At 39.1% G+C, this 22,513-nt stretch overlaps 3 protein-coding genes across 34 annotated transcripts in view; all 3 read right to left on the reverse strand.

Moving 5' to 3' along the window:
* Positions 1-22,513, reverse strand: part of LOC127832084 (uncharacterized) — a 58,512-nt gene that overhangs the window by 24,506 nt on the left and 11,493 nt on the right. Inside the window, exons 2-4 of the mRNA XM_052357260.1 lie at positions 10,915-11,113; positions 10,360-10,463; positions 117-255 (exon numbers count right to left, since the gene is read on the reverse strand). Coding sequence (XP_052213220.1) covers positions 117-255; positions 10,360-10,463; positions 10,915-11,085 — 414 coding nt within the window. The 5' untranslated portion in view covers positions 11,086-11,113. The remainder of the gene's footprint in view (positions 1-116; positions 256-10,359; positions 10,464-10,914; positions 11,114-22,513) is intronic.
* LOC127832092 (translation initiation factor IF-2-like) lies at positions 6,787-10,337 on the reverse strand. 32 transcript variants are annotated; one of them, XM_052357300.1, is made up of 4 exons: positions 10,062-10,337; positions 9,996-10,028; positions 9,798-9,929; positions 9,324-9,764 (listed from the first exon to the last, which is right to left on the reverse strand). In XM_052357300.1, exons 1-4 carry the CDS (start codon positions 10,119-10,121, stop codon positions 9,351-9,353), a joined length of 639 nt encoding a protein of 212 aa, XP_052213260.1. In that variant the 5' UTR covers positions 10,122-10,337; the 3' UTR covers positions 9,324-9,350. The 32 variants fall into 32 exon arrangements, 31 of the variants coding, with proteins under 31 accessions (XP_052213260.1, XP_052213256.1, XP_052213273.1 ...); XM_052357296.1 differs by having other exon boundaries at positions 9,798-9,962; XM_052357313.1 differs by having other exon boundaries at positions 9,798-9,863; positions 9,963-10,028.
* LOC127832093 (uncharacterized) lies at positions 7,709-8,844 on the reverse strand. The gene is made up of 2 exons (XM_052357319.1): positions 8,749-8,844; positions 7,709-8,422 (listed from the first exon to the last, which is right to left on the reverse strand). The coding sequence occupies exon 2, from the start codon at positions 8,414-8,416 to the stop codon at positions 7,784-7,786; it is 633 nt and encodes a 210-aa protein (XP_052213279.1). The 5' UTR covers positions 8,417-8,422; positions 8,749-8,844; the 3' UTR covers positions 7,709-7,783.

The following is a 22,513-nucleotide window of genomic DNA, read 5'->3' on the forward strand; positions in this document are numbered from 1 at the left end:
TTACGCACATGCATTATGCCCAGTTTTTTCAGAACATGACACCAATGATTATCCAGCCCATCTTTATTCTCTAGTATTACCGGGACGATCTCTAGATTTGTATTTTGTATACTCACTTGTGATAAAACTTCTTTCATCAACTCCTCATTGTTTCCCATCCATTTATAAACCTTTTTTTCGAAAGGTTTGGGAAGAGTTAGTTCCCCTTTCTCCACTCTGACCTTGACCAGTTTGTTGAACGTTAAGTAGAGGTCCCTGAAAAAATAACACTGACAATTTGAAAAAGTAGAAAATATTTGGACCTTGCTCTATGAAAAGGGGGTTTAATGAATGTGCGTAAAGTGTTGTCCCAGATAAGCCTGCGCAGTCCCCACAGGCTACTCAGGGACAACACTTTCCGCTTTTATAAAATTTTCGTTTAAAGAAAGTCTCTTCTTAGCAATAATCCAGTTTAGGCTGAAAGTGTCCTCCCTGATAAGCCTCTGCACAGGCTAATCTGGGACAGACCTTTATGCACATACATTAAACCCCTTTTCACAGAGCATGACCCATTTGTTTGCCTTCAGGGTAATACTGATTTATTATCTTTTTATAAACCACTTTTAAGGAGAGTTGTTGCAGTTGTGAATACCATGAATATTTCAAAACTAGTTCAGCTCATTTGCTTTTCACAATTCAAGGCCTTACTGGTTATTGTGTTGGTGGGATATGAGCCTGGGACCTGAGCATAACAAGTCTATTGCCTTGGCTGTTCTGACTTTCATTGATATATATCAGTCATTTTTTCACTTTGTGTATAAGTGATCAACCTTGAATTGACACTTTTACTGAAATAAACAGAATTACTTCCATGACTAGTTTTTCAATTCATCATCCTTATAAACACTTTTGAATTTTATGACCTTCATCTAATAAACGAAAAAATAATTTATATAGTATTCTGGTGTATTTTTTGCAGAGCAATTTGCTCCATTATAACAATCTAGATTATTCTTCACTTTTTAATTCAGTGTTAAAATGTTGAAAAATTGTTTTTTAATCAATTTATGAACAGTCCCTTTAAATTGTCTTATAATCAATCTATCTATGAACAATCCCTTTAAATTGCCTTATAATCAATCTATGAACAGTCCCTAAAAATGTTTAATAATCAATCTATGAGCATTCCCTTTAAATTGTCTTATAATAAATCTATGAGCATTCCCTTTAAAATTGTCTTATGAACAGTACCTTTAGGCTTAAAAGTGTCTTATAATCAATCTGTGAACAGTCCCTTTAAATTGTCTTGTAATCAATCTGTGAACAGTCCCTTTAAATTTTCTTATAATAAATCTGTCAACAGTCACTTTAAATTATCTTATAATAAATCTATGAACAGTCCCTTTAAAAGAAAGAAAAGCAATCCTCAACTGGGCTGGAACCACTGAACCTTGGAGTAAAAGTCTAACATTTTTACCACTCAGCCATCCATGCTCACATACTGTAGTGAGTTGTGCATTTTATACTTTATATCAGCAATCCTAGTAATGTCAGATAATATGATAGCAACAGTACTCTCCAAATTATTCAATCATTTTGCGTTTGTAACTCTTTATAATTTTATGGTTTTAAAATGTCAAAACATGCACATTTAGGATATTTTAGAGCATGGTAAATGTTAAGTATTACTGTTTCCTTGCAAATATCATAAATAAATATGAAAAATTGCAAATCTGGATCAGAACCTATTTTACATTAAACAAGAGATGTGTTTGTCAGAAACACAATGCCCCCTTTTGCGCCGCTTTAAAATAAAATTTCAATATATCATTTGGCAGGTTTATAAATTATCTCCCTTTTAAAGCTTATTACTTCCCTTGGATTGTATTTTTTGACTTTTGACCTTGACCTTTCACCACTCAAAATGTGCAGCTCCATGCGATACACATGCATGCCAACATCAAGTTGCTATCTTCAATATTGCAAAAGTTATGGCCAATGTTAAAGTTTTCGGATGGACACACAGACGGACAAACGGACTGACAGTTCAACTGCTATATGCCACCCTACCAGGGGCATAAAAAGCAGGGGAAGCAGTAAGATAAAACATTTTTTAAGTTGTAATATATAATAAATGCTGGGTGCAAAAAACTTGACATCATAAACAAGAATGGAATCAGTAACATCTGTTCAACCTTAAAGAGACCTTTTCACAGATTTTAGCATGTATTGAAATTTGTCATTTAATGCTTTTAATTGATAAATGTAAATGTTGGAACTAAACAGCTACAGTAAAACACATGAATAAAATAAAAGAAAGAAAAAAAGTAATCCTGAACTGGGCTTGAACCTCTGCAGTAAAAAGTCTAGCACTTCAACCACTCTGCCATCCATGCTAACATTGTGAACAGTGTATTTTATACTTTATATAAGCAAGCCTCGCAATGTCACAAAATATAACCATATAAGCAACAGAACTCTCCAAATTATTAAATCATTTTGCGTTAGTTACGCTTTATAATTTTCAGGTTTTTAAAATCGCCAAAGCATGCATATAATGGATATTGTAGAGCGTTTTTTTCCTTGCAAATATCAAAGAAAATTTGATACCCTTTGTTTAAATTTGGTCAATTTACCAAAACGTGAAAAGGTCCCTTTAAGCTGTAATGACACACAACGGAAGACAGACAATTGACAAAAGGTGATCACAAAAGTTCACCATGAGCAAAAAATATTATGCTCATAAAGATTGTCACCATGTGTGAAGATCAGCAAGTGTCATTCAGATTGAACTAAAAATGTGACTAAAAGTATTCACAATGTTTTACTATAAACAACTGCGGCAGTGCGGTCTCGTTCGCTTACACAAGTGAACCGGTCACAGGACGGTTACGAGTTATGTAACTGTGTGAGCACTTATGTAATACGGAAATATTTATCGAGTCTAATTAAAGAACGCTTATTTCTAACACACTTACTGGTTGTAATTCATTTAACTAAAGGCATCCAGTCAGATATGCCTAAATACACCCAAAGAATTAATCTATAAGTGAAAACCAAAGCAGCTTTAATGAAAATAACTAACTTTAGTCTAAAGAATCTATGCATCGTTAAAAATGAACAAAAACAGCAAATACCTTAATGAATGTAAAAAGAAGTTCACAATCTGTCAAAAAAACTGATATAAATATTAGTTACTGTTAGTCTAGAAGTTGCTTCAAAAATTTTGTTTATAAAATAAGTCTAACTTAATCTAAAGAACACAATTTATCGAGAGTGGAAAACTCCAGTGACTCAAATGTAAAAAATAAGAAGAATTTACAAAAGTTATTTTAATCAAATAAGTCTTTCTAATTTAGAAAATGCCAAATAACAATGTTGCCATGGAAACAGTTTCATACATGTAATAAAGATCAAAGATAAGGCTCTACAGTGCATTAGTACATGTACAGTTATTTTATGACATATATTTATTAAATTGCATGCAAACTACTGTCTTTATGTACACCACATTTTATGAAAGAAATCCCAGGTTTATACAACAGCACCGCCTTGCGGGTGCAGACCGCTCATCTATTTTCTTTTTAAAGGTGAAGGGACTCTCAATTTCAATCACAAAGGAGGGAGGCGTGGAGTGATTCGAGTGAAGAGGGGTGTATAGTGTGGGTGTGTGGACATTTATTACATTATCTTCCAAAAATGCGAATAAAAAATGCAAAAAATAAAAATAAAAAATTCGGGGGGGGGGAGGGGATTCTTGGGGGGTGGGTGGGGTGGGGGGGGTATAGTGTGAGGGTGTGGTGGTCATTTGTGAGAGGATCTTAAAAAAAAAAAAATTAGGGGGGGGGATTCGGGGGGGGGGGGGGGGGGGTGGGGGGGCACGGGGGATGGTTTGGGTGGAGTCTATTGTGGTATTTCAGGTAAGAGTAGTTTTGTCAAAGTATCAATCAAATCTAATCATAAATAAAGAAGTTATGGCAATTTTAGCAAAATTTAATAATTTGACCTTGAGAGTCAAGGTCATTCAAAGGTCAAGGCAAAATTCAACTTGCCAGGTACAGTAACCTCATGATAGCATGAAAGTATTTGAAGTTTGAAAGCAATAGCCTTGATACTTTAGAAGTAAAGTGGATCAAAACACAAAATTTAACCATATATTCAAAGTTACGAAGTCAAAAAAGGGCCATAATTCCGTAAAAATGACAACCAGAGTTATGCAACTTGTCCTTTAACTGTACCCTTATGATAGTTTGCGAGTGTTCCAAGTATGAAAGCAATATCTATGATACTTTAGGGGTAAAGTGGACCAAAACACAAAACTTAACCAAATTTTCAATTTTCTAAGTATAAAGGGCCCATAATTCCGTACAAATGCCAGTCAGAGTTACATAACTTTGCCTGCACAGTCCCCTTATGATAGTTAATAAGTGTTGCAAGTATGAAAGCAATAGCTTTGATACTGTAGGAATAAATTGGACCTAAACACAAAACTTAACCAAATTTTCAATTTTCTAAGTATAAAAAGGGCATATAATTCTGTCAAAATGCCAGACAGAGTTACATAACTTTGCCTGCACAGTCCCCTTATGATAGTTAGTAAGTGTTGCAAGTATGAAAGCAATAGCTGTGATACTAAAGAATAAAATGGACCTAAACACAAAACTTAACCAAAATTTTCAATTTTCTAAGTATAAAAAGGGCACATAATTCTGTCAAAATGCACGCCAGAGTTATCTAACTTTGCCTGCCCAGTCCCCTCATGATAGTAAGTAAGTGTACCAAGTTTTAATGCAATAGCATTAATACTTTCTGAGAAAAGTGGACCTAAACGCAAAACTTAACCAGACGCCTACGCCAACGCCGACGCCAAGGTGATGACAATAGCTCATAATTTTTTTTCAAAAGATAGATGAGCTAACAAGGGAGTTAACTATAAGAAAGTATGTACAGGTTATCTTTCTTTAACATTATGGCTTATCACAACTAGACTGTTCAAATGCTTTCACTATATACATATAGAGAAAACTGCCCCACCCACTGGCGGCCATGTTTTTCCACCGATCTGGACCATTTTTGAACTAAACCGTCATATCCAGAAAACACATGTTCTGACCAAATTTCATGAAGATTGGACTATAAATGTGACTTCTAGAGTGTTCACATGTTTTCACTATATACATATAGAGAAAAGTGCCCCGCCCCCTGGGGGCCATGTTTTTTCACCGATCTTGACCAATTTCGAACTTGTCCGAGATATCAATGAAACCAATGTTTTGACCAAGTTTCTTGATGATTGGGCAAAAATGACTTGTTCACAAGGTTTCTCTGTAGCCATATAAGGAATACTGCCCTGCCCCCTGGCGGCCATGTTTTTCAACGGAACGGAACCATTTTTTAACTCAGTCAACATATTTATTTCGACAAACATTTTGACAAAGTTACATGAAGATTGGGCATCAAATGTGACTTGTACAGTGTTCACAAGGTTTTTCTTTTTTTTGACCTCGTGACCTAGTTTTTGACCCAGCATGACCCAGTTTCGAACTCAGTCGAGGTATCAATGGGACAAATGTTCTGACCAAGTTTAATGAAGATCGGACAATAAATGTGGCCTCTGGAGTGTTCACAAGGCAAATGTTGACGTCGCATGCCGCACGACGGACAAAAGGCGATCACAAAAGCTCACCATGAGCACAGCTCAGGTGAGCTCAATATACAAGACTATTGCCATACAAGTCCCCTACCGGTGAAACTCCACCATTTTCAGATTTTTTTTATATATTCGTTGCCATAGCAACCAGAATTCTTGACGTAGGAACAAAATGAAATGACATGCATAATGTCCGTATTGCCATCTGTCCATGTTTCAAGTTTCATGAAAAAATATTAAGAACTTTTAAAGTTATCGCAGGATCCAGAGAAGTGTGACAGACTGACTAACAGACTGACAGACAGAGCGCAAACCATAAGTCTCCTCCGGTTTCACCAGTAGGGGACAATAATCGAACATGTCTATCCAGATTGTTTTCAGATTTTAAGTGGAAACAAATGACTTTTTCTTTTGGCCTTAGAATTTGGTGGAATGCAGTAAGAAAGAAAATCAGAAGTATTTTAACAGCCCTCAAGGAGAAAACAAACTTTACTATCAAAGGCAAATAATTCAGTATAATAAACCAGGTAAAAGCAATAGAATTAATATCCCTTTAAAACTAGGGTCTTTATGTTAACCTTACAAATATTATCTGCAGCATAAAAGATATACATATTTTGTTAAGGTCAAGTGTCTGTTTATTAAAGATACATGTATGTTAACAGTAGTACATAACGGGGTAGTGTATTAAGACTTAAAGAGGAATGTTATTAATGCACGGGGAATAAGAACAGTTATCTTATGAACTTTTGTAAAGGCAAGTGGCTGATGAACATTTAAGGGGAATAGTTTGTCAAGGCATGAAATTATTTTACTTCAAGAGGAACTGAAAGGGTTATTACTTTAATCTATTTATTTTAAGGTGAAGGTTATTACTTCAAGGCCAAAATATAAGAGGTAAAAATATATTTTGGTTCCACTAACTCAACGTACCATAATTTGTTTGTGCTGACTCAAAACTTGCTATTCAAGGTTGTGTGTTTTAATATTGGTTCTTACACTCCGTCTTTTTTGCTATATTAACTTTTATGATTTGTTATAAAGAAAGCAAATTGCATAGATAATTGCCTAGTCCTGGGAAAATGTGACTTAATGCATGTGCGAAAAACACCTTCCCAGAGAAGCCTGCAGTCTGTATAAACACATTCCCTGAGTAGCCTGCAGTCTGCATAAACACCTTCCCAGAGTAGCCTGCAGTCCAACATTCCTAGAGTAGCCTGCAGTCCCACCATCCCAGAGTAGCCTGCAGTCCCACCATCCCAGAGTAGCCTGCAGTCCCACCATCCCAGAGTAGCCTGCAGTCCCACCATCCCAGAGTAGCCTGCAGTCCCACCATCCCAGAGTAGCCTGCAGTCCCACCATCACAGAGTTGCCTGCAGTCCAACATTCCTAGAGTAGCCTGCAGTCCCACCATCCCAGAGTAGCATGCAGTCCCACCATCCCAGAGTAGCCTGCAGTCCCTCCATCCTAGAATAGCCTGCAGTCCCACCATCCCAGAGTAGCCTGCAGTCCAACATTCCTAGAGTAGCCTGCAGTCCCACCATCCCAGAGTAGCCTGCAGTCCCACCATCCCAGAGTAGCCTGCAGTCCCACCATCCCAGAGTAGCCTGCAGTCCCACCATCCCAGAGTAGCCTGCAGTCCCACCATCACAGAGTTGCCTGCAGTCCAACATTCCTAGAGTAGCCTGCAGTCCCACCATCCCAGAGTAGCATGCAGTCCCACCATCCCAGAGTAGCCTGCAGTCCCTCCATCCTAGAGTAGCCTGCAGTCCCACCATCCCAGATTAGCCTGCAGTCCAACATTCCTAGAGTAGCCTGCAGTCCCACCATCCCAGAGTAGCCTGCAGTCCCACCATCCCAGAGTAGCCTGCAGTCCCACCATCCCAGAGTAGCCTGCAGTCCCACCATCCTAGAGTAGCCTGCAGTCCCACCATCCCAGAGTAGCCTGCAGTCCAACATTCCTAGAGTAGCCTGCAGTCCCACCATCCCAGAGTAGCCTGCAGTCCCACCATCCCAGAGTAACCTGCAGTCCCACCATCCCAGAGTAGCCTGCAGTCCCACCATCCCAGAGTAGCCTGCAGTCCCACCATCCCAGAGTAACCTGCAGTCCCACCATCCCAGAGTAGCCTGCAGTCCCACCATCCCAGAGTAGCCTCAGTCCCACCATCCTAGAGCAGCCTGCAGTCCCACCATCCCAGAGTAGCCTGCAGTCCCACCATCCCAGAGTGACCTGCAGTCCCACCATCCCAGAGTAGCCTGCAGTCCCACCATCCTAGAGTAGCCTGCAGTCCCACCATCCCAGAGTAGCATGCAGTCCAACATTCCTAGAGTAGCCTGCAGTCCCACCATCCTAGAGTAGCCTGCAGTCCCACCATCCCAGAGTAGCCTGCAGTCCCACCATCCCAGACTAGCCTGCAGTCCCACCATCCCAGAGTAGCCTGCAGTCCCGCCATCCCAGAGTAGCCTGCAGTCCCACCATCCCAGAGTAGCCTGCAGTCCCACCATCCCATGTAGCCTGCAGTCCCACCATCCCAGAGTAGCCTGCAGTCCCACCATCCCATGTAGCCTGCAGTCCCACCATCCCAGAGTAGCCTGCAGTCCCACCATCCTAGAGTAGCCTGCAGTCCCACCATCCCAGAGTAGCCTGCAGTCCCACCATCCCAGAGTAGCCTGCAGTCCCACCATCCCAGAGTAGCCTGCAGTCCCACCATCCCAGAGTAGCCTGCAGTCCCACCATCCCAGAGTAGCCTGCAGTCCAACCATCCTAGAGTAGCCTGCAGTCCGCATAAACACCTTCCCAGAGTAGCCTTCGGTCCAACATAACTAGAGTAGCCTGCAGTCCGCATAAACACCTTCCCAGAGTAGCCTGCAGTCCAACATTCCTAGAGTAGCCTGGAGTCCAACCATCCCAGAGTAGCCTGCAGTCCCACCATCCCAGAGTAGCCTGCAGTCCCACCATCCTAGAGTAGCCTGCAGTCCCACCATCCCAGAGTAGCCTGCAGTCCCACCATCCTAGAGTAGCCTGCAGTCCCACCATCCCAGAGTAGCCTGCAGTCCCACCATCCCAGAGTAGCCTGCAGTCCCATCATTCTAGAGTAGCCTGCAGTCCACATAAACACCTTCCCAGAGTAGCCTGCAGTCCAACATTCCTAGAGTAGCCTGCAGTCCAACCATCCCAGAGTAGCCTGCAGTCCCACCATCCCAGAGTAGCCTGCAGTCCAACATTCCTAGAGTAGCCTGCAGTCCCACCATCCCAGAGTAGCCTGCAGTTCCACCATCCCAGAGTAGCCTGCAGTTCCACCATCCCAGAGTAGCCTGCAGTCCAACATTCCTAGAGTAGCCTGCAGTCCCACCATCCCAGAGTAGCCTGCAGTCCCACCATCCCAGAGTAGCCTGCAGTCCCACCATCCCAGAGTAGCCTGCAGTCCAATATTCCTAGAGTAGCCTGCAGTCCAACCATCCCAGAGTAGCATGCAGTCCCACCATCCCAGAGTAGCCTGCAGTCCAACACTCCTAGAGTAGCCTGCAGTCCCACCATCCCAGAGTAGCCTGCAGTCCCACCATCCCAGAGTAGCCTGCAGTCCCACCATCCCAGAGTAGCCTGCAGTCCCACCATCCCAGAGTAACCTGCAGTCCAATATTCCTAAAGTAGCCTGCAGTCCAACCATCCCAGAGTAGCATGCAGTCCCACCATCCCAGAGTAGCCTGCAGTCCAACATTCCTAGAGTAGCCTGCAGTCCCACCATCCCAGAGTAGCCTGCAGTCCCACCATCCCAGAGTGGCCTGCAGTCCCACCATCCCAGAGTAGCCTGCAGTCCCACCTACCCAGAGTAGCCTGCAGTCCCACCATTCCAGAGTAGCCACCAGTCCCATCATCCCGGAGTAGCATGCAGTCCCACCATCCCAGAGTAGCCTGCAGTCCCACCATCCTAGAATAGCCTGCAGTCCCACCATCCCAGAGTTGCCTGCAGTCCCACCATCCCAGAGTAGCCTGCAGTCCCACCATTCTAGAGTAGCCTGCAGTCCGCATAAACACCTTCCCAGAGTAGTCTGCAGTCCGCATAAACACCTTCCCAGGGTAGTCTGCAGTCCGCATAAACACCTTCCCAGAGTAGCCTGCAGTCCGCATAAACACCTTCCCAGGGTAGTCTGCAGTCCACATAAACACCTTCCCAGAGTAGTCTGCAGTCCGCATAAACACCTTCCCAGAGTAGTCTGCAGTCCGCATAAACACCTTCCCAGAGTAGTCTGCAGTCCGCATAAACACCTTCCCAGAGTAGTCTGCAGTCCGCATAAACACCTTCCCAGAGAAGCCTGCAGTCCACATAAACACCTTCCCAGGGTAGTCTGCAGTCCGCATAAACACCTTCCCAGAGTAGTCTGCAGTCCGCATAAACACCTTCCCAGAGAAGCCTGCAGTCTGCATAAACACCTTCCCAGAGTAGTCTGCAGTCCGCATAAACACCTTCCCAGAGTAGTCTGCAGTCCGCATAAACACCTTCCCAGAGTAGCCTGTAGTCCGCACAATTTTACCAAGTACCACAATTTTTAAACTGGGTTTTCGCTAAGAAAGAACTTCCTTTAAACGAAAAATACTATATAAACGGAAAGTGTTGTCTCTTGATAAGCATGTGCGGACTGCCCATGCAATAATCCCCATTACCCAAGAATGCAGCTGATTATTGAAAGATCTTTTCTTTCAAGTAATGCTACAACAACAACAATTCTACCTGCAGTCAGTGTCCTGGGTCTGTCTCCAAGATTGTATCACTAATGGAAAGTCTTCCAGGCTTTGTGGAACAACTCCTTTCATACACGTCCTTTGGAACCAGTTCTGAACAGAGATACACACAATATTTTAATGATTTAAATGTATTATTTTTTAATCTTCTTTTACCGTAGATAATTGCATTCTTCACTGTATACAGTATATATTCCATGTGGAAAGGCAATGCTCGAGTTCTTTCTTTGTTGTTGCATACTTGCTTTCATAAGTTTCCAAAATGGACATGTTTCTCACCTCATCTTAGAAACTTCTGAAAATTGTTAGACGTACATACACTACTGATTTTTTTAAATCTTTTTTTTTTCTTAAATATTTTGTCTTTGGGGATGAGGGGGGGGGGGGGGGGGGGGGCACCTTCACAAACTGTAAGGTAGCTATACAACTTTACTGTTCTCCCAATTGTGTATTTGTTTCTTTAATATTCTCATTAAAGAATAATTTAGTTATTTTTTGTTGCCCATCTGATATTGAAAGTTCCCAGAACAACAAAGTTGCTCACCTGATCTTTAAAGTTCCCCACACGGTACGGCAGCCACGACCCTCCACTGATCTTAAGAGTTGTCGGCAGACTCATGCGAGAAAACAAGATGTACATCACCATACACATCAGGAATAACACCAGGGACAGAATCCAACGTCGTCCAATTGTGCCCGATCCATTCCCAATCATTATCAGGCGACAATTACGAATGCAGGACCTGAAAGAAATATCAACACTTACCAAGAGTGTTCACAAGGTATAATGTGAACAACTGACTAAGCACAACGAATGACACACAACAAACGCCATACAAAAGGTGAAAATCAGGGATATAAATGTGAACGACTGACTAAGCACAACGAATGACACACAACAAACGTCATACAAAAGGTGAAAATCAGGGATTCAGAGTAATATTTGGACTTACAGCATCCCAGACTAGTTCATCTAGCAGTTTTTACATCTGAAAATTGACGGCTGTTTTAAAGCCGGCCGAGTAGATGTTGGTATATTTTCCCATTTTTGTTATGTGTCGCAAAAAGTGATTATGAGTCAAAATGTTAACGTATTTATGTCAGATGTGCAAAATATTTGGTCATAATCGGTCATGAAATGCCCAAAATCAGTACAAAGATAGGGCTTTTCAATTTCTGTCCATGCACAGAAATGATCTATATTTAAACACGCGCGGGTCACATGTAAAAACACGTTATTCGCTCGAGGCATGGACTGAAGCATGAAAATAAATGCACAGACTCGGAGCAGACTCGGGGCACATGAGTTGGGCGCGTGGCCAAGTCACTTAAACACTATCAATATGTCATAAAACAACATTGTTCATCATTTTGACAAACAAAATCTGATAACAATTTATATATAAATATATATATATATATATATATATATATATATATATATATACACACACACACAAGGTAGTTATCTCTTGACACTTGAGTGCCTAAATGGCGATATATTTTTGTAAAATATGTACCATTTTGTTCGGAAAGGTTGCCTCGTGACGAACAATGACCACAAACGGCTACTTGCCAATATAAACTACAAGAAAACAGTTCTCGAACTCGTAGAAATGATTTGAGGTTGGCTCTTGTCTGACCGAACGTTGCCGATTGTATCAAGAGTGAAAGTATCGAAATACCCCAGCTACCGAACATAATACGCATAAGTACAATAAACAAATACGACTTTATCAACTAACAACACAGATTTGTATTTTGCCCACACCAAACACTAATATAATCATTATGTTTGAATGTTTATTTCAATCATGTACGATGATCCTTGACCTTACACTATTTATCCAATTATTGGTTCCGCGCCTCAGAGTTACCGAATATCTGAAACCGAGAATCGTTTTTAACTTGAGCGTCTGATCGACATGGAGCTGGACTCGAAATAACCGAAAAAAAAATCCTGATTTACCACGATTTCGACGTAATAACGAAAAAAAAAGGACAAATCTGTGTTGTAAGTTAATACTCTCTTATTTGTTAATTGTACTAATGTGATTATGTTCCATAGCTGTGATATTTCGATATTCGTATGTAGGTGATTTTTCTGTGTCAAGAGATACCTACCTTGTTTATAAATAATATATCATATTTTTTTGGTCGAAATAATGAAAAATGTTGTTTTATACATATTGATAGTGTTTAAGTGATTTGGCCACGCGCCCAGCACCTGTGGTTGGGTAGTAGTTCTTTGTTTTGAAAAGCACCGAAGTGGAAATCACGTGAAATTGGCGCTCACGTGACCCAAGGCGTGTATACGTCACAGGTTAATAATAGTCTTGAGGATTCCGTTATGTACATGATTAAGTTTCGTATCTTTGATGTTTTTGCCATTTTTTGCACATTCTTTTGCAAAAATCAGGTATGGAAGAGTTAAGCTTTGATTGTATCTTACGAATATTGATCAATTCTGGTCAGTTGAGAAAACCAAATTGTTGTGAGAAATATCAACTCGGCCGGCTTTAACAGTAGACACAGAATTCAGAAGTAAAATCGTTGTTATATCCTGCAAATCTGTCTTATTTTATACATAATTAAGGTTTACATAAAACAAGATGCGTTTGTGAAACACAATGTCCCCCTATATGACGTTTGACCTTGAAGGATGACCTTGACCTTGACCCTTCACCACTCAAAATGTGCAGCTCCATGAGATACACATGCATTTCAAATATAAAATTGCTAGCTTCAATATTGCAGAAGTGACATTACATGAGCAATTTTGACCCATATATTTGACCTTGAAGGATGACCTCTACCTTGACCTTTCACCACTCAAAATGTGCAGCTTCATGAGATACACATGCTTGCCAAATATCAAGTTGCTATCTTCAATATTGCAAAAGTATTATAAAATAAGCAATTTGGGCCACATATATTTGACCTCTGACCTTGAAGGATGACCTTGACTTTTCACCACTCAAAATGTGCAGCTCCATGAGATACACATGCATGCCAAATATCAAGTTGCTATCTTCAAGATTGCAAAAGTATTCATAAAATAAGCGATTCGGGCCACATATATTTGACCTCTGACCTTGAAGGATGACCTTGACCTTTCACCACTCAAAATGTGCAGCTCCATGAGATACACATGCATGCCAAATATCAAGTTGCTATCTTCAATATTGCAAAAGTTTTCATAAAATGAGCGATTTTGGCCACATATATTTGACCTCTGACCTTGAAGGATGACCTTGACCTTGACCTTTCACCACTCAAAATGTGCAGCTCTATGAGATACACATGCATGCCAAATATCAAGTTGCTATATTCAATATAGCAAAAGTTATTGCAAAATGTTAAAGTTGGCGCAAACCAACCAACCAACCAACAGACAGGGCAAAAACAATATGTCCCCCACTACTATAGTGGGGGACATAAAAAATACTTAAAATACAAATTAAATCCTTTAAATAATTTACGATAAATAAAAATATTTGAATTGCAAGGTGCCACAGGGCCATGACTGAGCTTTGCATGTCTCTGTGCACAGGTTACACAATTGCAATCATTTATGACCATAAGAATCAAAATCTCCCCAGAAAATATAATCAAGACTTCAAGTATCAAATCATTGGTAGTGACAATATAAACATGTTTCACTGAGTTGAAGCAATTTATAGTCAGTTGTGCTCATGGCAGTTTCACTCGTTCTTTTATAGGTTTCTTTTCTATAAGTTCTTTTATAAAAGTTCACTGGCTAAACTTAAATTCACATGAAAATTGAGATGCTATAGATCAGTCTCTGTTTATTTTATTCAAGCTAAATAAATGCAACATGTTACCTTTTTCTCATACAAAATAGATTCAACATTTTAATAAATCCATACATGTTGTTTGTACACTTAATACAGGCATATGAATATCCAATTTCATCTGTTGATCTAACCAACACAAGCCATAGGAAAACAGTCATGTGTACCTGATATTTAACTCAGGTATACGAACCTGAATGTAAGTGTGTTTCTTATTGATTATTCCCTGTATTGATTACTAGGGTTGTTTATATCCATGGAATCCCTTTTTATCAATGGTTCAACTTCAAGTGCGTGAGTTGGCTTGTGTTAGCAAATGTGTATGTGGCTTAGTTATTGACTGACAATTAACTCCAGGCAATAAATACTGCTATGATTAAACTTTATGTAAATCAAAGTGCTGAAGGCAATACATTTGTTTGCACTGTGAATGTATTTAATATCACAGTCACAGGACATGAAGTTCCACTTTTTAAAGAAGGCCGATCAAATGGCCACAAAAAATGCAAACACCAATGTAATTTACTTTCAATTGTCTACAGTGGTGAGATATTGTAAAAACATCAAGGAGGAAAATGACATTGATTAACAATATCTCATAACTTAATACAGGATTCATACAAACCTCACTTATGATTACACAGATGATGCTTAGCTCAAACAAGAAATATCTTTAAAAACAAAAAAATATTCAGCGTATAACTAGGTTGGCTCTAAAGTAAAACAAGAGGGCCATGATGGCCCTGTATCGCTCCACTGTTTTTTTATGCGAAAAAAGAGTGCAATGCGCATGGGTTGAAATGTACTCAAGCATGTGACTTTCTCTTTCTATCCCTCGTCCCACTGGGCACTTAAAGTTGGAAGGGTGAGTATTTTTATATATGGTAAACAGACTAAAACGCCCGGGAATTGTCACACAGGTCCTTTGCTTATAACGTAGGTACATTTATCTCTCCAAAAGATATTGTCGTTCTTTCTATTTCACATATTTTTAGATGCTGAAGATCAAATCTACGCATGTTCTTCAAGATTAATTAAAGTTCCTTCATTCAATCATGAATCTTTTTCCAAAATTCCAAAAAGTGTTTGTAGGTTTCAAAGTTTCTGTTACTTATATAGTTCATGACATATGCAAAATACCTAATGACGTAGATCACATGAACTTTACTTCATTCTTGAGGCATTAGTGAGTGTAGCAGGATTGTTAACGTGGTGAAGAAATTGTTTATTGTACAAAGAAGATATTTGCCTGAGGAAACATAAAGTTACGAGTTTTTCAGGTTCATGAGGTGCCGAAAGGCAGTAGGAATTATAACTTTGTAGAGGTTGTTTGTTAAACAAAGTAAATGTTTATGAGACAAAAAAAAAGAATTATAATTCATCAAGATGTTGCGATCATGGCAACACTACTTGCATATGGCGTGAGGTTTAAAGAGATATCATAACAAACAATTAGCTTGACCTAACTTTCCTTTACTTTTTCCATCTGACGTTCCAATAGACCATAACTCCTTCTGAAGAGTTTGTTTTTGTTTTGAAAACAGGACGAATCGTATCAGACGGTTTATGACAGGTATAATTCTGTTTCAGTTGTCTTTCAATTTTAAAATTAACTTATGACACAGTTTACGCTAAACCGTATGATAGGAATCGTAAACGGTGTGATACGAATAGTATCAGACGGTTTCGCATCAAACAGTTGTGCGTACAATCAGTCCAAAAGTCAAAACTGTCTGATACGATCCTATCAGACAGTTTATGGTCGCAAACCGTATGATATGGTTCTAGCTAAACCATCTGATACGATCGTATCATACAGTTTAGACTTTTGGACCGGTTCATACACCATAGTTATTAAGTGCATGTATATTGAAACCAAAAGTAAATGTTGGTAAATAAATATTATAATACCAGAGATCACATCATGTGTGTCCTCACACGACTTATTATGAGTTTATTTTTCAACATCAAAATATATGGTATTTTCATGTTTGATTTACACGCAGTTTTCTTGAGACACATTCAAATCACACTTTCAGAGACAGGTCATGCGAAAATAGGTCTTATGGCACTTCAGCTAGCGTAGCTCAAGCCCAGTATGCCCAATTGGGCAGTCTGGCCAGGAGCTGCGCTGTCCGCTATAAATTACACAAGGTTTCGTGGTTTCATTAGGTATCTCCTGACCAGACTGCGAGATGCAAAGGCTGGGCTATTGCTACACTGGCCGCCTATGGTATAAGACCCATTTTCGCATGCTGCGGGTCTTTAAAAATCTCTTTGTTTCTTATAAATAGAACATCTACGCACAATACTTTGCGAAAGAAAATTGAAGTCAAACCAGGGGTCTCCCGAGTGGGCGAAGTGGGTGATTTTTTCGCCCAAGGAATATTAATTTTGCACATTAATTTCATGAAGGCGAAGTAACATCTCCTCCTTTAAATGATTTACTTTGTGCCAGACATTGACAGATTAAAATCAATTTGATGTGGAGAATTGGACACAGGAGGATTCTCAGCCATACGTTGCCCCATTTACAGGTCATGCAAAGTTGAACATTCAAAAGAACAGTCTGGAGCTTTTAGACTTCTTAAAATTGCTCATCTCTGATGCCTTGATTAATTGTCTTGTGCTGGCTACAAAAATAACTATGATTAAGTCAAGTTAAATGGCCCATTATAAAAACAATACTCAAGAATGATCAAATGGGAAGAGGTAACCTAGCACTGGGAATAAATATGGGGATCATTTACAGGTCAGATTTGGAATCTCTGCTGTAAAATGAGATTTTAAATGAATTTGAAATTTGAAACAAATATTTGTAACAAAATATGAATTTGATTAAATGTTGAATTGCTTAAAATTAACAAGGAAGTAAAAAGATTCTGAACATTACTGGTTTGTTACAATTGAAGTTTATTTAGTTTAAACCTGTTTATTTTAGCTCGATTGCATCGAAAGCCTAAGGCTTATATAAACGCTCTCGAGTCCGTTTCCTGGGCCTAGAACCAGTACTTGGTGTCTTTAGGGGAGATCTAAAGAACGCTCCCACCGTGGGGATCGAACCCGTGACCTCCCGATCGCTAGGCGGACACCATATCCATTACACCACGGCGACCTGTTTATTTGATACACCTGTTCAGGAAAAAAAATAATTAAACGTACCATCATTATCAACAATCAAGAGTTTTATTCACTTAACATGTCTTATTGTATAAAACAAGTTAAGAGTTGATTGAACGCTGAACAAAAACCACTTATACTTTAAGTTGCCGCAAAATATACGTAAAACTAAGATCTATGACGCAAATGTACTATTCCTCCCAAAGATGTTACCAATTCTCCCTATTTTGGTTTTAGGGAGAAGTGACTTCTCCCTAAATTTTGAGCCTAGCTAGACCCCTGCAAACAGTATATAATTTTAGCCAAAAAGATTAATAATTATTTTACACTGAAATTACCATGAAAAGATGCAAGCACTGTATTGCGGTGAGAGGTTTAAGTAAAAATCTAAGTAGTAGAGTTCATACTTAAATTCCATTATTGATATTCTTGCTTATTTACAGAAGTTAATTTACAAAATGTATCTTAGGCCATAGAAAATAAATAACTAGATTCTAATCCAAATTTTGGGAAAAATTGGGGCGGGTGGGTGGGTTTTATTATATATTTTTATTGTTCATTTTATGTGTCGGACCTATATACAATGTATAAGTAATGAAATGTTCACGAATTTGTTGATTTATATGCATAACGCCTATATGTAGGCATGTATGTAAACATATATAGAATAAAAGAAATATATTATCAAAATTCAACAGTATTGTGTTTTATTTTACCCTTTTAATATCATGTTAAACATATTATGACATTCAATAAAACATTGACTAGACAAAACATTGACTAGACAAAGTATTAAAGAAAATACAAATCTGTAAAAGAAACCTTTAAATTAAAAAATTTCAGTATGACTAGATATCATTGATTAATACATGGTATGCATTCAATAGACAGCATTTACTATTTCAAGTTCAGTTTGTATTAATTCGATGAAGATGTTGAGAATGAAGATAATACACATTTAATATGGAAAGTTTCAGGGGTGTCTCCAATACTAAAGTCAATAAAATTTCCTAGGCAGCGGACAGTTACAGGGCTCAACATCAACCTTAAAACCAACTTGCCCTGCCGGGCAAGTACTTAGAAAATCTACTTGCCCTGATCGTAAAGCCAATCGCCCAAACATGAAATATCATATTAACTGTAAACCTCATATTTTTTAATAAAGATCAAAATAATACACCACAAAACCTTTTTTTATTTTTGCACATTTATCAAAATGATTAAAGCAATTAAAGTCTAATTTAAGTCTAAATTTAATGCTCTTTGTTCTTTTTTGCACTTGCCTGGGCGGACAACTAGGTTATAAAATAACTTGCCCGGACCCAACTTCTACTTGCCAGGGGCAATAGGACAACTGTTAATCTTGAGCCCTGCAGTTTGACTAACTGTAACATCGGGTGACATATGTGTCAATTCTAATTATTTCGGCCGACGAAGGCACAGGCGATCTTCGGGTGGTCAACTTTCAATGGGGCTTGATCATATGTACCACAAATGAACTCATCGAGAGTTAAAGTTTCTGCACATTTTGACACCCTGTACCAATGTTGTAAGGCGACTAACGCCGTTTCTACACCTCAAAATAAGGAACATTTTGTTGTTGTTATCGCTCGATCACTTAAATTTCAGACGACGCTTGTGCGCCGTTAAAAATCGATAAGCGTCTCGAAGACATTGAGTTGCCGATTCGCACTTCGCTATTTTCATACTCATTCAGCCGTTTCGTCCTCAGTATTTTGCGGCTCGATTTTTTTATGGATTTTTTTTCAAAATAAAAAACGTTCGGGTGGGACGATTTTCGATGGGCGGGCGGGGATGAGAATCTAGGAATTTATGTTCTATGGCCTTAATTAGATTGTTTCTAACATTTTGATTTTAAGCTTGAAAACAAGAGGGCCAAGATGGCCCTAGTTCGCTCTCCTGAGAGGAGTCAGTTCATTCAATCTTTACCTAATGTCAAACATGACCTAGATATTGACCAGACAAACATCCTGGTCAAGTTTCATCATTATTGAACCAAAACTCTGGCGTAGGGAGTGTTTTTGTTTTTGTAAGATTTGAAATGGTGACCTATATTTTGAGTTGACCCCCCAAACATCAAACTTTGTTTAAAAGGATTTTGTATAATATAATGAAAATTTGGACAATCTAAGGGCAATAATTATGGCATTAATTATGTGATTTTGCTAATCATCAAACTTGACTGAGATCTTTCAGCAACTTTTATAAAGAATGCTTGAGAAATGTGAATGCTAGAGTGTTTACAAACCAAATGTGATAAAAGGACAGCGGACAAAGACCAATCCTAAAACCTCACCTGAGCAATCAGGTGAGCTAAAAAGTGTGTTTCACCGATCTGAGCCATTTTCCAACTTGTCCAAGAAATCAATAAAACCAATGTATTGACTAAGTTTCACGATGATTAGGCAAAAAATGTGAATTCTATAGTGTTCGATCAAAAGGTTTCTCTCTATATAGTCACATAAGGAAAATTGCCCCACCCCCCTGGCAGTCATGTTTATTGACCCATCGGGACCATTTGCAAACTCATCTGAGATATATATAAAACAAATCTATTCACCAAGTTTCATGATGATTGGGCAAAAAAATGTGACTTCTAGAGTGTTCACAAGCTTTTTTTTACTATATAAATATAAGAAAACTGCCCCCCCCCCGGCAGCCATGTTGTTCAACTGACCGGAACCATTCTCCAACTCAACTCTCGTATCAAGGAAACAAATGTTCTGACCAAATTTCATGAAAATTGGGCAAAAAAATGTGACTTCTAGAGTGTTCACATGTTTTCACTATAAACATATAGAGAAAAATGACCCGCCCACTGGCGGCCATGTTTTTTCACCGATCTGGACCATTTTCGAACTCGTCCGACATATCAATAAAACCAATGTTTTGATTAACTTTCATGATGATTGGGCAAAAATTGTGACTTCTAGAGTGTTTACAAGGTTTCTCTATAGCCATATAAGGAAAACTGCCCCGCCCACTGGCGGCCATGTTTTTCAATGGACCGGAACCACTTTTGAACTCAACCAACATATCATTAACACAGACATGTAGACAAAGTTACATGAAGATTGGGCATTAAATGTGACTTCTTCAGTGTTTACAAGCTTTTTCTTTTTTTTGACCTAGTGACCTAGTTTTTGACCCAACATGACCCAGTTTCAAACTCGATCGAGATTTCATTGGGACAAATCTTCTGACCAAGTTTCATGACAGGACGGACGGACGACGGACCGGTCACAAAAGCTCACCTGAGCAATCAGGTGAGCTAAAAACAAGAGCTGTCACCATAGGATGACATATGCCCCCTATAAACGCTTTGATAGAAGAAATAGCATTTTTCGAAACCTAAACGCAGATTTCAAAACCTAAACGCGGACCCTAAGTTCAAGGTCAAGGTCACAGGGGTCAAAATTTGTGTGCGTATGGAAAGGCCTTGTCCATAATTATAAACATGCATACCAAATATGAAGGTTATATCTCAAGGGACATAGAAGCTATGAGCATTTTTCGAAACCTAAACGCAGATTTCGAAACCTAAACACGGTCCCTAACTTCAAGGTAAAGGTCACAGGGGTAAAAAATTGTGTGCGTATGGAAAGGCCTTGTCCATATACACATGCATACCAAATATGAAGGTTATATCTCAAGGGACATAGAAGTTATGAGCATTTTTCGAAGCCTAAACGCAGATTTCGAAACCTAAACGAGGACCCTAAGTTCAAGGCCAAGGTCACAGGGGTAAAAAATTGTGTGCGTAAGGAAAGTCCTTGTCCATATACACATGCATACCAAATATGAAGGTTATATCTCAAGGGACATAGAAGTTATGAGCATTTTTCAAAACCTAAACACAGATTTCGAAACCTAAACGCGGACCCTAAGTTCAATGTCAAGGTCACAGGGGTAAACATTTTTGTGCGTATGGAAAGGTCTTGTCCATATACACATGCATACCAAATATGAAGGTTATATCTCAAGGGACATAGAAGTTATGAGCATTTTTCAAAACCTAAACGCAGATTTCGAAACCTAAACGCGGACCCTAAGTTCAAGGTCAAGGTCACAGGGAAAAAAAAATTTGTGTGTATGGAAAGGCCTTGTCCACATACACATGCATACCAAATATGAAGGTTATATCTCAAGGGACATAGATGTTATGAGCATTTTTCGAAACCTAAACGCAGATTTTGAAACCTAAACGCGGACCTTTTTTCAAGGTCAAGGTCACAGGGGTAACAAATTATGTGCGTATGGAAAGGCCTTGTCCATATACACATGCATACCAAATATGAAGGTTATATCTCAAGGGACATAGAAGTTATGAGCATTTTTCAAAACCTAAACGCAGATTTAGATGGAAAGGCCTTGTCCATATACACATACATACCAAATATGACGGTTACATGTATATCTCAAGGGACATAGAAGTTATGAGCATTTTTCGAAACCTAAACGCAGATTTCGAAACCTAAATGCGGACCCTAAGTTCAAGGTCAAGGTCACAGGGGTTAAAAATTGTGTGCGAATGGAAAGGCCTTGTCCATATACACATGCATACCAAATATGAAGGTTATATCTCAAGGGACATAGAAGTTATGAGCATTTTTCGAAACCTAAACGCAGATTTCGAAACCTAAACGCGGACCCTAAGTTCAAGGTCATGGTCACAGGGGTAAAAAAATGTGTGCGTATGGAAAGGCCTTGTCCATATACACATGCATACCAAATATGAAGGTTATATCTCAAGGGACATGATAGTTATGAGCATTTTTCGAAACCTAAACGCAGATTTTGAAACCTAAACGCGGACCCTAAACTCAAGGTCAAGGTCACAGGGGTAAAAAAATGTGTGCGTAAGGAAAGGTCTTGTCCATATACACATGCATACCAAATATGAAGGTTATATCTCAAGGGACATAGAAGTTATGAGCATTTTTGGAAACCTAAATGCAAAGTGTGACGGAAAGACGGACAGACAGACAGACGGACGGACAGTCCGATCACTATATGCCCCCTTTTCTTCGAAAGGGGGCATAAAAACATCCAACCTCAAATAACAATTAACACATAAATGAAACACAACTACACTGTATTATTATGAAAACATTAATAATCAAAGGGGAGTAACTACTGTATTCTTAAATGCAATATTTAGAAGAGTTGTCTCACATGTTACATGAC

Source organism: Dreissena polymorpha, chromosome 5 (assembly GCF_020536995.1).
Source record: "Dreissena polymorpha isolate Duluth1 chromosome 5, UMN_Dpol_1.0, whole genome shotgun sequence".
Taxonomy (NCBI): domain Eukaryota; kingdom Metazoa; phylum Mollusca; class Bivalvia; order Myida; family Dreissenidae; genus Dreissena; species Dreissena polymorpha.

What these genes read in the sequence shown, in the direction of transcription:
- LOC127832093 (XM_052357319.1), bottom strand. Translation starts at nt 8,416, where the DNA reads ATGCGGACTGCAGGCTACTCTAGGATGGTTGGACTGCAGGCTACTCTG.
- LOC127832092 (XM_052357285.1), bottom strand. Translation starts at nt 10,121, where the DNA reads ATGCGGACTGCAGACTACTCTGGGAAGGTGTTTATGCGGACTGCAGAC. An exon ending in CTGCAGACTACTCTGGGAAG is followed by an intron (nt 9,765 to 9,797) that starts GTGTTTATGTGG and finishes TACCCTGGGAAG; the next exon opens with GTGTTTATGCGGACTGCAGG.